A 14,203-nucleotide genomic window follows, 5' to 3' on the forward strand; every position below is an offset into this window, starting at 1 on the left:
TATGCCAACTATATTTTAACTTAAAATGATTAGCACAAATTGTCATACATGAGCATAGAAAAGTAGTTTTCACAGGGAAAACCTTAAAACTTATAGGAATTAAGAAGAGTTTCTACAAAATTTTAGCAAAATTTATCTCATTTTTTGTCATTTTATTTTCAGGTTTAACTGAGCTGAATGACAATCCAGTTCCCCTGGAACTTGAGCGCTGCAAGTCTCCCACTTCAGGTAAATATGAGTGGCATTTTTCAGGCTTCTGGTAACTCTCTGCCATAATCTACTGCTTTATTTTCTCAATTCTTATAATGTAAAATTTGTTATTTTAGTAAAGGGATAATTCAGTTTCTGTAACTTAACCATAAGCAAATTTCATTCCAAAATTAATAGAAATAAATGCCTTTAAAAATATTTTTGGCCTCTTACAAAATTAAAATCAGAGGTATGAGTACAGTACCTTTAAAGGCATTTTAAAGGAAGTTTATTTTGCAAATATATTAATGATTCTAAGTAAAAATTGGAAATTTTATACAGAAACTCTGTCTTCTTATAGCTAGAACTGAATTAGTGAGAAATATATACAATGGGTGCAGTAGCGTAGGATACCATCTCTCCAGACAGTAGTTTGGAGGCATGTATATTCATTGACATATCTCTGAGTTAAGAGAGGTTGGGAATTACAGAAGCTGGAGACCAGTGATCATTTTGTAACTATGATTTTCTACATGGATCTCAAACTCCCTTTTAGCCCAATAAACTACAATTAAAACAGAGTAATGTTTCAGATTATTAAATATATCCTATAGGATAATGAGAGAGAACAGAGTAGCAATTAGGACCTGAAAGAATCCCAGTAAGCCAACCAGAAAGCTGATGTTCTCAGCTTCCAGGATAATATAATTATTTCATATTTAGTTATTCACCAACTATTCAACGAATAATTTTCAGTATCTACAGTTAGATAGATAAGATGCTATCCACTGAGAATAAACTAATGAACAAAATAAACATACTCCGTGCCAAATGGAACTGACAGTCTAGCTACAGAGACCAACGTTAAACTAATAATTTTATAAATTACTTGTTTTTTTCTTAAAGCTGTGTAACCCTTTATCACTTACCAGGTAAGGTCATGTGAATCCATGTACTACATAAACGTACTTCCCAAGGAGGTGAGCAGAAACTAACATTCAGCCCTAGCTCCACTAGGTCCTGGCACAGAACTGCAGTCCCCTAAAGGAAACTACCTTTTTCTTTGGATAAAGAGTTGAAAACTAACCAAGTCTTCAACTGTAGGGCTATATCTGCTCACAGGTGTAAATTTTTCTATTTTATCTTCCTTGAAGCTGCGCCTTTAAAAATCATTTGCTCAGATGAATATCTTTTTCTAGACTGGCATTAGGTCCTAATACTGCTGCTACCTAAACAGCCATCCATGCTCATGATTCTCTCTATCCACAATATACAATACACTTATGCTATCGAGTTCAAGTGAGGGCTAGGGTGATATAAATATTTATATTTATTAAAATATACTTAAGCATCTCTGGTAAAAATATCTTTATTAAAATATCATAGAAGTGAATGTCACAAAATACTAACAAGGAAGTAAGGAGCTCTGTTCTCAAATCTGGGTTACAACTAGATCTTAGAGCCTATTCTGAATGCCCCTTCTGTGTAATTCTATGTGTCTAGAGCTCCACTACATCCTCTGAAGAAGAAATCTTCCTCCCTTTAAACAGTCTTCTGTTGGAGCAGTACCAAGATACACAGATAAAGGCATAAAATAGAGACCCTTCTAAATAGTTACTATGAAATTCTCCTCTAAGGTAAAAATTCTTGGGTCAGTTGGACTAAGAAATTACATGCTAATAATTTCTTACCCCTTTTCTTTAGGACTTCCTACCAGAACTCCAGAGGCAGCACCAGGCTTTTATAGGAATGAAATACCAGCTGTGAGACAGAGGAATCAAGCACATCATTTGCCAGGTGAAAGTAAAAATCTCTTTTATAAACAAACAAGTTATTCATACCTCCACAATTTTCTAGACTTCACATTTTGTATCAAAAGCTTTATTCTTATTTGTTGTGCTGAAAACAGATCCCTCATGGTGATGAAGACAAATTTGCATGAAGCAGTGGTTAACAATGACTTTATGAGATATAAAGCAGGAATTCCTAAAAGGGTTTTGTTAACAATTTAGAAATGCTCCATAGAATTTTGATAGTGTTACTTTTCTACTATATACTGGAATTATTTTATCAGGCTTATAAGAGAATATGGAGGGCCAACACAGAATTCAGGGAAAACTTAAGAGCCAAAAAGTAAAGTGGTTTTGTAAAAATTCTCCATAATTCTTTCTAATACAATTAAATATTTTGTATGATTAGAAACAACTATGATGATCATGGAAACTCCACAAAAGAATTGCCTCAAAGGGGCAATGTTCTCTCAAAAATAGTGAGCAGAAAGTAAGGTCCTATAATCTAAATTGTATGCAGTTATTGGATATTTGATGCTGCTCATAGGGATCAAATCACAAATACAAGTTACGCAGCTTCTTTAAATTAGGAAACCATTACAAAATGGTTGTGACCAGATTTGCCACTTTAAACAAAACATGAATTACGAATGTTCTAGATTCCAAATAAATTAGAGATAATTGTAACCAACAATTTTCCAGACAGTAATTTTCCATAGTTTATTTTCACCTTAGGTAATACAACAACCCTGTGATATGCCTTTTTCTGAGGAGACTTCCAACTTAGTTACATTTGGTTGTAAAGCCTACAATTTTTTAATTTTTTTCCTGGTTTTTATTAATAAAATTTAAAAATGAGTTACAAAAAACAATTACAAATGAAATTATATGACATCCAAGCAGTGAGAAAGTGAGAAGTTGCTGAGTCATGAAAAACAATGTTTTGACAAAGAAACTGAAAAGAACTTAAAAAATATACTTTCCATGAAACATCAGAGACATAGTTTACCATTTAAATTCCAGGAAAAACTGGATTTGAAAATAATTTTTAATTTTTATAGTTCATAAAAATCAATAAATTATCACCACCTTTTGAATTTATTAAGCCTTGTTTGCTAAAAATTGTAATCAACATTGATATAGCACTTTAAAACAAATGTTATTTTTCATGTGTATTATTTAATTCTACAGTAACCGTGTAACATTGATATTGTTCTTACTTTGTATGGATGGAAAAATTATGGCCAAAAAAAAAAATTCTGTAACTTGCCCAAGGTTACCCTACTAGTAAATGGCTTAGTCTGAACCAACTCAGTTCTTCAGACTTCAAGGTCCTCTAACCCAAAATTATTTGATCTCCTATTTGCACTTAAAAAAGTGTGTGCAAGAACCTAGTGCTCTTTGGGAGTTTATAATTCAAGATAGACAAAAGCAGAAATAAAATGTCATCATTATTTAACACTTGTTCATATGATACTAATAAAAAGTCACTGATTCATTAAAATCTAGATAGAAATAAAACATATTTCAAGGTAGTGGTAAAACCAGAGTCATAACATTAAACATTTTTATGCTGGGGCAAATTTTTAAAAAGATACCTTTTTGCCTGGCTAAATCATAGCCACTTCCAAAGAACAAAAAAGGGGAAGCTGGCAACAAAATTATAGGCATGTATACCTAATTATAGGCATGTATACCTTTCAGGACGCCAGCATGGTATAGTGACCCCAAAATGTTTGTGTGCATGTGCGTGCGTGTGCGTGCGTGTGTGTGTGTGTGTGTGTGAGTGAGATAGTGACTATGCCTATATACATACCAGGTGTTTTCTTATCTTAGTTTCTGGCTTAAGGAAGATAGAATTCTCTAAGATAGAATTCCAAATGGAATTCATTACTATATTTCAACCAGTCAGTTAATCTATGAACTTTACAAACATTTTAACCTAAACAACTTTTTTCTTAATTTAGTGTTAGATTTATTTATTTTACAGATGTGTAGGCCACACAGGTGGCATCTAAATCAGGAAGGCTGTGTTGCTTAGTGGAAAGGACATAACTTTAGAATCAGAGAAATTTGACCTTACCCTGCCACTTTCTACAGCTGTAACTTTAGCCAAGTTTCTTAACCTTAATGTATGCTAGTGTCCAGAACATAGATTCTCAATAATATATAGTATTAGATATTATAAAAGCAAAAATGAATATCCATGGCCTAAAGACACTGAATTTGGCCTCTTTGACCATTTTAAATTTCCAAACATTAGTTATAGCTTATTTATAACAAAGTAGAAATCCTTCATTGGAAACCAAAAAGTCAATCCAGTTCTTTCTAATCAAAAAACAACTAATTAGAAGCTTTGAATTAGAAACTTTGAACCTAGCTCTTTACATTAATTCTCATTAAAGTAGTAGTCATATTCCAACTTACTCAAGGTTCACTCTATTCCTAAAATTTTTTTTAAAATGTCTTTATTGATTTCAGAGAGAGGAAAGGAGAGGGAGATAGAAACACCAATGATAAGAGAGTCATCGGTCGGCTACCTCCTGCATGTCCCCTACTGGGGATCGAGCCCACAACCCAGGAATGTGCCCTGATTGGGAACTGAACCTTGGTCTCCTGGATCATAGGTAGATGCTCCACCGCTGAACCACTGGGCTCCTAAAATTTTTTTAAATCCTCACCCGAGGATATGTTTATTGATTTTAGAGAAGGAGAGGATGAGAGAGATAATCAATGTGAAAGAGAAACATCTGTTGCCACCCTTACACACCTCGACCTGGGATTGAACCCACAACCTAGATATGTGCTTTGACTGGGAATCAAACCTGCAACCTTTTTGGTGTACAGGATGATGTTTTAACCAACTGAGCCACCCAGCTGGGGCCCTAAAATTTTGTTTCCAAGTGGAACCAAGTATCTGATACTTATCTGAAGCCAATACAAAGTCTCTCTGTTGAGCCAGGCTGCGCTATCTATCTACTGACTTTGAATTGATTTAGGAGTTAGGAAAAGGGCATATGAATATACAGGTGATTGAAGGAAATGATACAAACAAGATACATGAAGCCCCATAGGCAAAACCCTGTTGTAATGCCTGAAGTGCTGTCCCTATTTAGGGCTGAAGACAAAGATAGGGCTGAGCAGATGACCTCATTCTTATACCTCACAGCTATGGTATAAGACACTAGACCACCCTGCCTCATAACCGTAACAACCTGAGTTTGGGAGGCAGAAAATCTAGGAGTGGAGATAAATAGTCCTGCAAAGGTTTGTAATCTGGTGCTATTGTAGGGCTCGGCCATCACCTGATCTTTAGGCCTGAATTCATAGGTAAATATTAATATGTATTTTGCCCTCAGCCAATTTTTCACTCATTTGCATCATCTTTGGTCTCTTATGCCATCCTTCCTAACAATTTCTAGGTAAGCCAGAAAGTGATAGATGTGATTAGGTAAGTGATTAACCCTATCTTTGGGGATGCTTTCCTTCAAAAATTTTTTAACTCAGATTTATTGAGATATGTTTATATAGCATCAAATTCACCTTTTTAGTGTACAGTTATGAATTATTTTTTCTAATTTTAATTTTGTTTTTATTTTAAAAAATGTAAGCCACAACATGTTAAAATAACAAGAATTTCCTGACAGTTTGCCCAGAATCTAACAGGACTAGAATCATAAGAAATCAAACACTTGCTGCAGCTATATTCCCTGCCCCACAGCTGGATTACCTGTGGTACTATTTGTTGGGTTATTTCCTATGAGCCTAGAAAGGCAGTTTTTCAAGGTGTGAAGGATTAAAGATACGATTCTATGTGATGATGCACAACACAATATAAAGAGATTTTTTTAGAGAATAAGCCCATTATGCATCAAGTATGGGATGTTATCATTCTTTAAAAGACTGTGGATTCTTAGGAAGTACTTTGTGCAGAACAAAGAAATAATAGTACTACATATAATTGGAGGTCTTATCAAGTGTGCTGTGTTTAATCCGCTGCACTCTATTTTAAGTAGGGCATGTTGCTTAGATAAGTCATTTTTTATATAGAACACCATAGAATGACAATACTTTCTTGCCAACTAAGTTTGATAATGAAAATAGCTAATATTGAATGGTTGTTATATACTGCATCATGCTAAGCACTTTACACATATTCCCTTAATTAATGCTGACAAGATTCCTATTAAGTAGGGAATATTATTATCCCTCATTTTACAGAGGAAGAGAAACATAGTCTTCCTGAAATTAAGTAATTACTAGCCCAGGATCACTCAGCTGGCAAATAGTTGAGTCACGATTTGAATCCAACTTATGTTCTTAATCAGTGGGCTTTACTTCATCAAACACCAGGAAACCTGTCTTGAAGAAAAGCAAAAATCTTTGTGGCGCTTTACAGAGGGGGGGGAAAAAGCATCCAGCCTTTTATAATAGGGGCATTACTATCATGGTAACTACTACCTTCTATTTGGCATTAGAAAATGGAAGGTCAAATACAGACATGATGGAAAATTTTTTCAAATGCTCATAAAAGTACCCGTTACCTCAATAACATATATATAACTTATCATAATGACCTTAAGCTCAGTAAAGTGATATCTATATCTGCGTCTATTCTAATTTAACAACTGAGGACAATATGGGATGTCTTGTATGGAAAATCTGAGATGCATCTCAGGAAGCACTTTTTGTGGAAGGGTCCTGAGTAAAAATCCCATAGGTTGGTTAATGTTCATAAAACCATAAAACATCATTTCTCAAAATGTGATCTGCCAGCCTCTTGGCATCAGTATCACCTGCAACACTTTTTAAAATAAAAATTTCTGCTGATCTGCTGAGAGTACCTGGAGGTGGCCCCTAAGTCTCTTCAGGTACTTTAAGATCTGGCATGTGAGAGCATGAATCAGTTACTCCGTAAGGAGAAATACTTGCATTGAGATGATATTTGACTAGATGACCGCTTAGATTCCTTTGAGCCAGAATTCTCTGCCTTTCTTTTCTGTGCAGTGTGCTAAACCAGTGAGTAGTGAGAAGTCTGTATTTCCCATTTTCTCCCCTTTGGCTAACAATATGAAATTACAGTAGTGTATATGCTTTAGCTTAGATAACAGTAAAAATGAAGAAATGCATTTTTCAGAGCTGCATTCCCAGAGGCTCATTGCACAGGTTAATATGTATTGTTTTCATTCTATACGTTTCCAAGACTACTTGCCTCTTACTCCCACTTGCCTCATACATCTTCCAACCCAAATTTCTCGAACGTTGTTGTGTAACATATTGCTCTAACACTTGACCATACTTTCTCAGCCTGCTTAGCTCTCTTCAGAGTAACCCTTCATCCCTACCTTCTGGCTTTACTGGGTTTTTTTTTCAACATTCTTTGAGGAAACACTTACTGTACACCTACTCTATGCCAATACTTTATTAGGTACTGAGACTACATTCCCTATCTTTGGAGAACTCCAAGTTTCAGGATGTTAGTGGGTAGTAGTAGAGTTAAAAAAACAAGTATAATAAAATGTATTAAGTATAAAGATGTGCACAGGTGCTATAAACATTAAGATAATAGCTCCAGATGAAGCCTTAAGTTTGAGGCTGCCTTCAGAAAAGAGGTCATTTTTTTTTTTTTAGGAGTTTGAAGGATGAGTAGGAGTTTACTAGTTGAACAAAGGAAGAGGGGATCATTCTATACATAAATAACAGAGGACTGTTATTAACATTGTTAATAAAGAAGTTCCCTAGTTAATCCTACCAGCTAATCATTCCCTTTCTCTCCAGTTACAGTTAAGGATGGGGCTTGTGAGGTGGCCTTAGTTTTCAGGTAGGAAGTAGTATACATGAAACCAAAAAGGTAAGTGGCAAAGTAAAGGGGGGAATCCCAAAAAGTGGAGCAGATTTGAGAGCCAGAGTAAGTTAGATACTAGACTATAGGAGGTGAATTTCCCATTAAAATAGTGGGGAATGCGAGGGCATCTGACATTGTGGTCATTGTCCTGTACGCACCTGGGTTCATTAACCAAAACGGCAGGGGCCGTTTGCCCTCTTTTTAAAAGCATCTTTGTAATCCATTTTCTTTTTTTAAATTTTTTTTATTTTATTGTTCAAAATATTATAGATGTCCCCTTTTTTCCCCATTGACCCCTTCCACCCTGCACCCACTTCCAGCCCCAGGCCTTCACCACACTATTGTCTGTGTCCATGAGTTATGCATATATGCATATAAATTATTTGGTTAATCTCTTTCCACCCACCCCCACCTTCCCTCTGAGATTCATCAGTCTGTTTCATGCTTCTGCGTCACTGAATCTGTATTGTCCATCAGATTATTATGTTCTTTAGATTCCACATGTGAGATCACGTGATATTTGTCTTTCTCTGCCTAGCTTATTTCATGTAGCATAATATTCTCCAGGTCCATCCATACTGTCCCAAAGGGTACGAGATCCTTCTTTACAGCTGCATAGTATTCCATAGTGTGAATGTCCCACAGCTTTTTTATCCACTCATCTACTGATGGGCACTTAGGCTGTTTCCAGATCTTAGCTTTTGTAAATTGCACTGCTATGAACATAGGGGTGCATATATTCTTTCTGATTAGTGTTTCAGGATTCTTAGGTATATTCCTAGTAGTGGGGTCACTGGGTCAAAAGGCAGCTCCATTTTTAATTTTTTGAGGAACCTCCATACTGTTTTCCACAGTGGCTGCACCAGTCTGCATTCCCACCAGCAGCATACCAGGGCTCCCCTTTCTCCACATCCTCGCCAGCACGTGTCATTTGTTTTGTTGATGGCAGCCATTCTGACAGGTGTGAAGTGAGACCTCATTGTGGTTTGCGTCTGATGATTGGCGACATTGAGCATTTTCTCATAAGTCTCTTGGCCATCTGTATGTCCTCTTTGGAGAAATGTCTATTCAGGTCCTCCGCCCATCTTTTAATTGGATTGTCTTCCTCTTCTTGAGTTGTATGAGTTCTTTGTACACTTTAGAAATTAGCCCCTTATCAGATGCATCCTTGGCAAATATGTTCTCCCATACCATGAGGTTTCTTTTTATTTTGAGGCTGATTTCTTTTGCTGTACAGAAGCTTTTTAGTTTGATGTAATCTCATTTGTTTATTTTTCTTTAGTTTCTCTTGCCCTAGGAGATGTATCAGTGAAAATCCCACTATGTGAGATGTCTATGACTTTACTGCCTATATTTTCTTCCAGGATTTTTATGGTTTTGCTACTTACATTTAGGTCTTTTATCCATTTTGAATTTATTCTTGTGTATAGAGTAAATTGGTGATCTAGTTTCATTTATTTGCATGTACCTATCCAATTTTCCCAACACCATTTATTAAAGAGGCTGTCTTTACTCATTGTATGCTCTTGCTTCCTTTGTCAAATATTAACTGACCATAATGGCTTGGGTCTGTTTCTGGGGTCTCTGTTTGGTTCCATTGATCTATGTGTCTGTTGTTGTACTAATACTAGGCTGATTTGACTACAATGGCTTTGTAGTATAATTTGATATCCAGTAAAGTGATCCCTCCAACTCTGTTCTTCTTTCTCAAGATTGCTGTAGCTATTCATGGTCTTTTTCGGTTCCATATAAATTTTTGGAATAATTTTTTCTAGCTCTGTGAAACACTGTTGGCATTTTAATAGGAATTGTATTGAATCTATAGATTGCTTTGGGTTGTTGTCATCCATTTTTAAAATAACTAATACTATATAGATATGCTAAAGAACCCTATTTAAAAATAAAATAGAAACAAATTATAAAACAAATCTTTAACTTAAGAATTAGTTCTATTTTAAAAATTAAATGAAAGGTTATTTTAAATGGTAAATATCCCACTTCCTTAGATCTGAATTATGAATCAATTTTTATTTTATTTTATTATTATTATTTTTTTAAAGGATTCCACTGGCAGGAATCAGTGGATTTTTTTCTTTTTAATATATTTTTATTGATTTCAGAGAGAGGAAAGGAGAGGGAGAGAGAGAGATAGAAACATCAATGATGAGAGAGTCATTGATCGGCTGCCAGCCCGCAACCCGGGCATGTGCCCTGACCGGGAATCGAACCCCGATTGCCTGGATCCTAGGTGGATGCTTAACTGCTGAGCCACGCCTGGCCAGGCTATGAATCAATTTTTAAAATATACTTTATTTGCAACCTCTTCTAAAGCATAATTATTACGTATATTTATACAGTTTGCCATATTTTTATATAAGTAACATCTTTTTGTTTGTGCTACTAATTCTAAATCCAAATTACTAAAATTTGATTTGTTGATTTTCCCTTAATCTTGAATTATTTCCTAATGTCCTTTTATAGAGAAAACTGCCCGCTGTTATATTTATTAGAATGATAGTACTTAATTTTTTTTTTTTTTTATAAGTAGTTTAGCATGGCATATTGTGGTCAGCAAACTACAGCCCAAAGGCTAAATCCAGCTTGCCACCTCATTTTGGTATGACTTGTAAACTAAGAATGGGCTTTAAATTTTTTAATGGTTGGGAAAAAATAAAGTAATATTTTATAACACTCAAAAATTACATTCAGGTTTATATTATATTTAGGTTTTATAAAACCTATTATAAAATGTATCCCAATCATATTCCAGTTGAAACATTAGAGATAGTATCAAGAATATTAGTTAAATATAAGAAGAGTAAGCTACAAATTGATGAAGTGACTTTTACCAATGCTGTAATATCTATGTGGTAACAATTTAGGAATTTGTGACCCATGTTTTCTGATTTTAAATTGAGTATTCTTTCTACTACATCATTTGGCATTTTTATTTTAAAATAATGTTCCTACTTGTAAAAAATTACTCATTAGAAAGTATAAATTAATTGGTAGTATCAATTTGAGTCTTAAAGTATTAATTGACAGAAAAGATTTCTGACATGATGTTCCCTAATGCATTTCTTTCTATGATAACATGCATTCCGGTTAAATATTTTTTATGAGTTGCCCAATGTAAAATTTTTATTAAAACACCTTGCTGACCCATCATGGGTATGCACGTGTTTCCATGCCCAATTGTTGCTTGCTGACTGGTCTCACAAGATAAATCGTGTCTGCACTTACATTAATTTAAGTAATTTTAAACACCTTGCTGACTGGTCACGATGGAAAAGTAGCTGGCTGCACAGATGGAAAGTCCTGGCTCAAAATAACTGGTCAGCAAGGTTTAACAAATAATGAGTAATGTTTTCCAATAAATTGCAGGAGTATTCTTTATTTATTCAAACATTTTCTGATAGCTTGATTTATAATTATTAAATTTATTTTCAAATATTTTATATTTTCAAGATTTTCTTATCTACTGAATTTAACATTATAGTGTTCAATAGTGAAGTGATTTCATTTGCCATAGGCATGGTAAAGCTTCCTTGACTACCTCATATACATCTATAGTAGAATTTTCTTTCTATTCAAAAAAATGCTGACAGCGTTCATCAGTTTTTACCCTTATCATTATTTATGATAAAACTTAATACATTTGTTGCAATACTTCTTTACCTATGAGATTTATCTAAAATTGATATTTGAGTCTTTCCAAATTAAATAAATCACTCCTCATACTACATGTGAAAAAAAGCTATATAAAGATACACTTAAACATTTGCTGTAAAAACAATTACTTTTCTCATATTTCTGTTTTCTATTAAATATTTACTACTGACTGGCAATGAACTAACATTGAACAATATTTCTGCTTCCATACATGCTCACTAAATGTAATGTTTATTAAGATTTTAATAATTATACTATAAAACATGCTGTTCCCCCACATTCCTCTTTAATTTTATATAATTAACAACTGCCTTTTTCCTTTTTCTGTTGTTTCAGTTAAAGGATCAAGAAAGTTAAGTCTGCCAACAGATCTTAAGGCTGATCTTGGTACGGTAGGCAAAAGCCAACAATTTTAAGTTCTCTTACATTCATTTGGCTGAACATTTTTACCAACCAGTCCATGAATAACCCAAGTTTCCTCTATGGCAGTTTGATGTCTTTCCAAAAAGGCTTTCTAAAAATCACCATACAGTTCTGTTGGCAGCATTCAACATTTTGTTTAATAATCATCTTACAAAATTATGTTTTATAAATCATTACACACTAAGGTATATAATGTTTTGTTTTCTTTTTATCATGATAATGTTTTTGAGCATTAAATAGTCACGCATATGGGTCCTTTGTGACTGTTTTCATGTAAATGAGCATTGTTTTTTTATGGAATTATTTTTATACATTAGTATCATTTAGAAGTAATGCTACTTTTTAAAAGTCTGATATTTAGAAGAATGGAGCTTTGGTCATTTTTTTTATTCTAGGGAAGTTACAGAAAATTTGATTCACTTTCAGTTTTTTTTGTGGTGATCACAGCCTTATTCATGATTCTGACTCAAATAAATAAGGCTTTATTAAATAGGCCTTCATATATTTTTGTTTCAGAACTTTTATCTGCTTGTTCCAGCATGGCTTTTCTTTTTTGGAATTTAATTGAATTACCTTTTTATTCATCTCCTTTATTCTGACTTAAAGCCATAGCATTAAATCCTACTAATGTCATGGTTAAAATAACAAAAATACAATAATAAGTCTTTGCATTATTCTTAAGAATTTACAAAGGTGCTTCACATATCCTGGTAATAAATGGTAGACTGAAGATTTGAACCTAGATCACAGAACATGGTACCAAGTTTATGGAGCATAGTCAAATACTTCATCTCATTAAATTAAATAACTGTTAGATAAATAGCTCATTAAATTTAAAATCTAGTCACAAAAAAATCTTATATGAATTTGATTAAATTAGGTATAGTATTTTTTAAATGTAAAGCTCTAATGTAATAAACTAATTATCATTAGCTCAATAATATTATCATTAGTTTAATAAATAATGAAGTCAATTAGTATTTTACTAGTAAATTGACATCAAAGGAAGAATCAACATTATAGTTTCATTATTGACCTCATACTGTGTGTCAGACACTATTCTATCTGAAGTGTACATATTATCTTGAAATAAGGTAGGTGATAGTGTTCCCACTTTACAAATGAATAGGTTAAGGCTATGAAAAATTCAGATTTGCCTGTTGTGTGGCCTATAGCTACAACAAGTAGCAAAACTGAATTTAAATATATATCATTGCAAAGCTTATAATCTTATAACTACCTATCATTTTGTATAGCATGTACTGTGACAAATGTCAATGAAGACTATTTAAAAAGTAACACTTTTCTCTAGAAAACTATGCATTCTGATATTCACATAATTTCCACAATCATAATATTTTTTCTAGACTGTTGAAAAGGAAAAAGAAAAAAAAAAGAGAACTTCCAGCCTACTTTTATATTTTTAGAAGTAGCAAAGAAATCTTAGTTGTAATTCTAATCTGGAGGTCAGTTAAACATATTAATAAACAATTTCTACCAGTGTCAGTCTCACCAAGTCTCTGATTATCTCCCTCCCAATTGCTTCATTCTCACACTATTTTCATACATACTTTAAGCAAAGATGAATTATGAAAACTCAGATATATATAAAAGATAAAATAATCAAGTGCTTGCTATTTACTAAAGGATATTTTGTACTTAAAAGGGTTCACCACAATATTTTATTAAATCTCTCTTTTTAAATATGTAATCAATATAATTTTATTTTTAAAACTTATTTCCCACAAGTTTCCAGAAAAAAAAATTATAAGGCTTCTGAAAAAGGACAAACGTTCTGCCTGTGTGTAAGTTCTTCCAGTATAAATCCTGGGTGTAAAGTATACCTTGGGTTGCCTGTAACGTGCTTTATGAAGACATGCCATAGTGTATAATCCATTAATGAAGGAGGAAGGTGTTTAAGACTATTGCATAGGCAAACGAGGACCTGAAGGAGGATAACAACAATGAAAATGAACAGGAGAGAAGGAATTGCCACGGGAGACGCGACAACTGATGGGACTGGGAACAGTGAGGGAAGAGGGCATAGAAGTGAAAGATGACTACAGAGCATTGAGAATGGCTCTCAGGGAGAATACCTGATTTGAGAGGAAAGGAAAATGAGTCTGAGTTATAGGGACACATCCGTGTTAACCATTCAGCAAGCAATTAGAAATGTAGGGCTGCAGTGTAGGGGGGAATCTGAAGCCCAAATTAATAAATAACATTCATCTATGTAAAGGTACTAGTGACTGTGTATATGAGCTGTTCACTAAAGACAAATGTT

The 14,203-nt window shown here is 33.8% G+C and overlaps 1 protein-coding gene across 1 annotated transcript in view; it reads left to right on the forward strand.

Moving 5' to 3' along the window:
• The window catches only part of STXBP5L (syntaxin binding protein 5L), a 170,660-nt gene that overhangs the window by 122,044 nt on the left and 34,413 nt on the right, over nucleotides 1–14,203 (forward strand). Inside the window, exons 21-22 of the mRNA XM_087817877.1 lie at nucleotides 163–228; nucleotides 1,894–1,986. Of these exons, the coding sequence (XP_087674003.1) occupies nucleotides 163–228; nucleotides 1,894–1,986 (159 nt within the window). The remainder of the gene's footprint in view (nucleotides 1–162; nucleotides 229–1,893; nucleotides 1,987–14,203) is intronic.

This window comes from Miniopterus natalensis, chromosome 6, assembly GCF_054644295.1.
Source record: "Miniopterus natalensis isolate mMinNat1 chromosome 6, mMinNat1.hap1, whole genome shotgun sequence".
Taxonomy (NCBI): Eukaryota; Metazoa; Chordata; class Mammalia; order Chiroptera; family Miniopteridae; genus Miniopterus; species Miniopterus natalensis.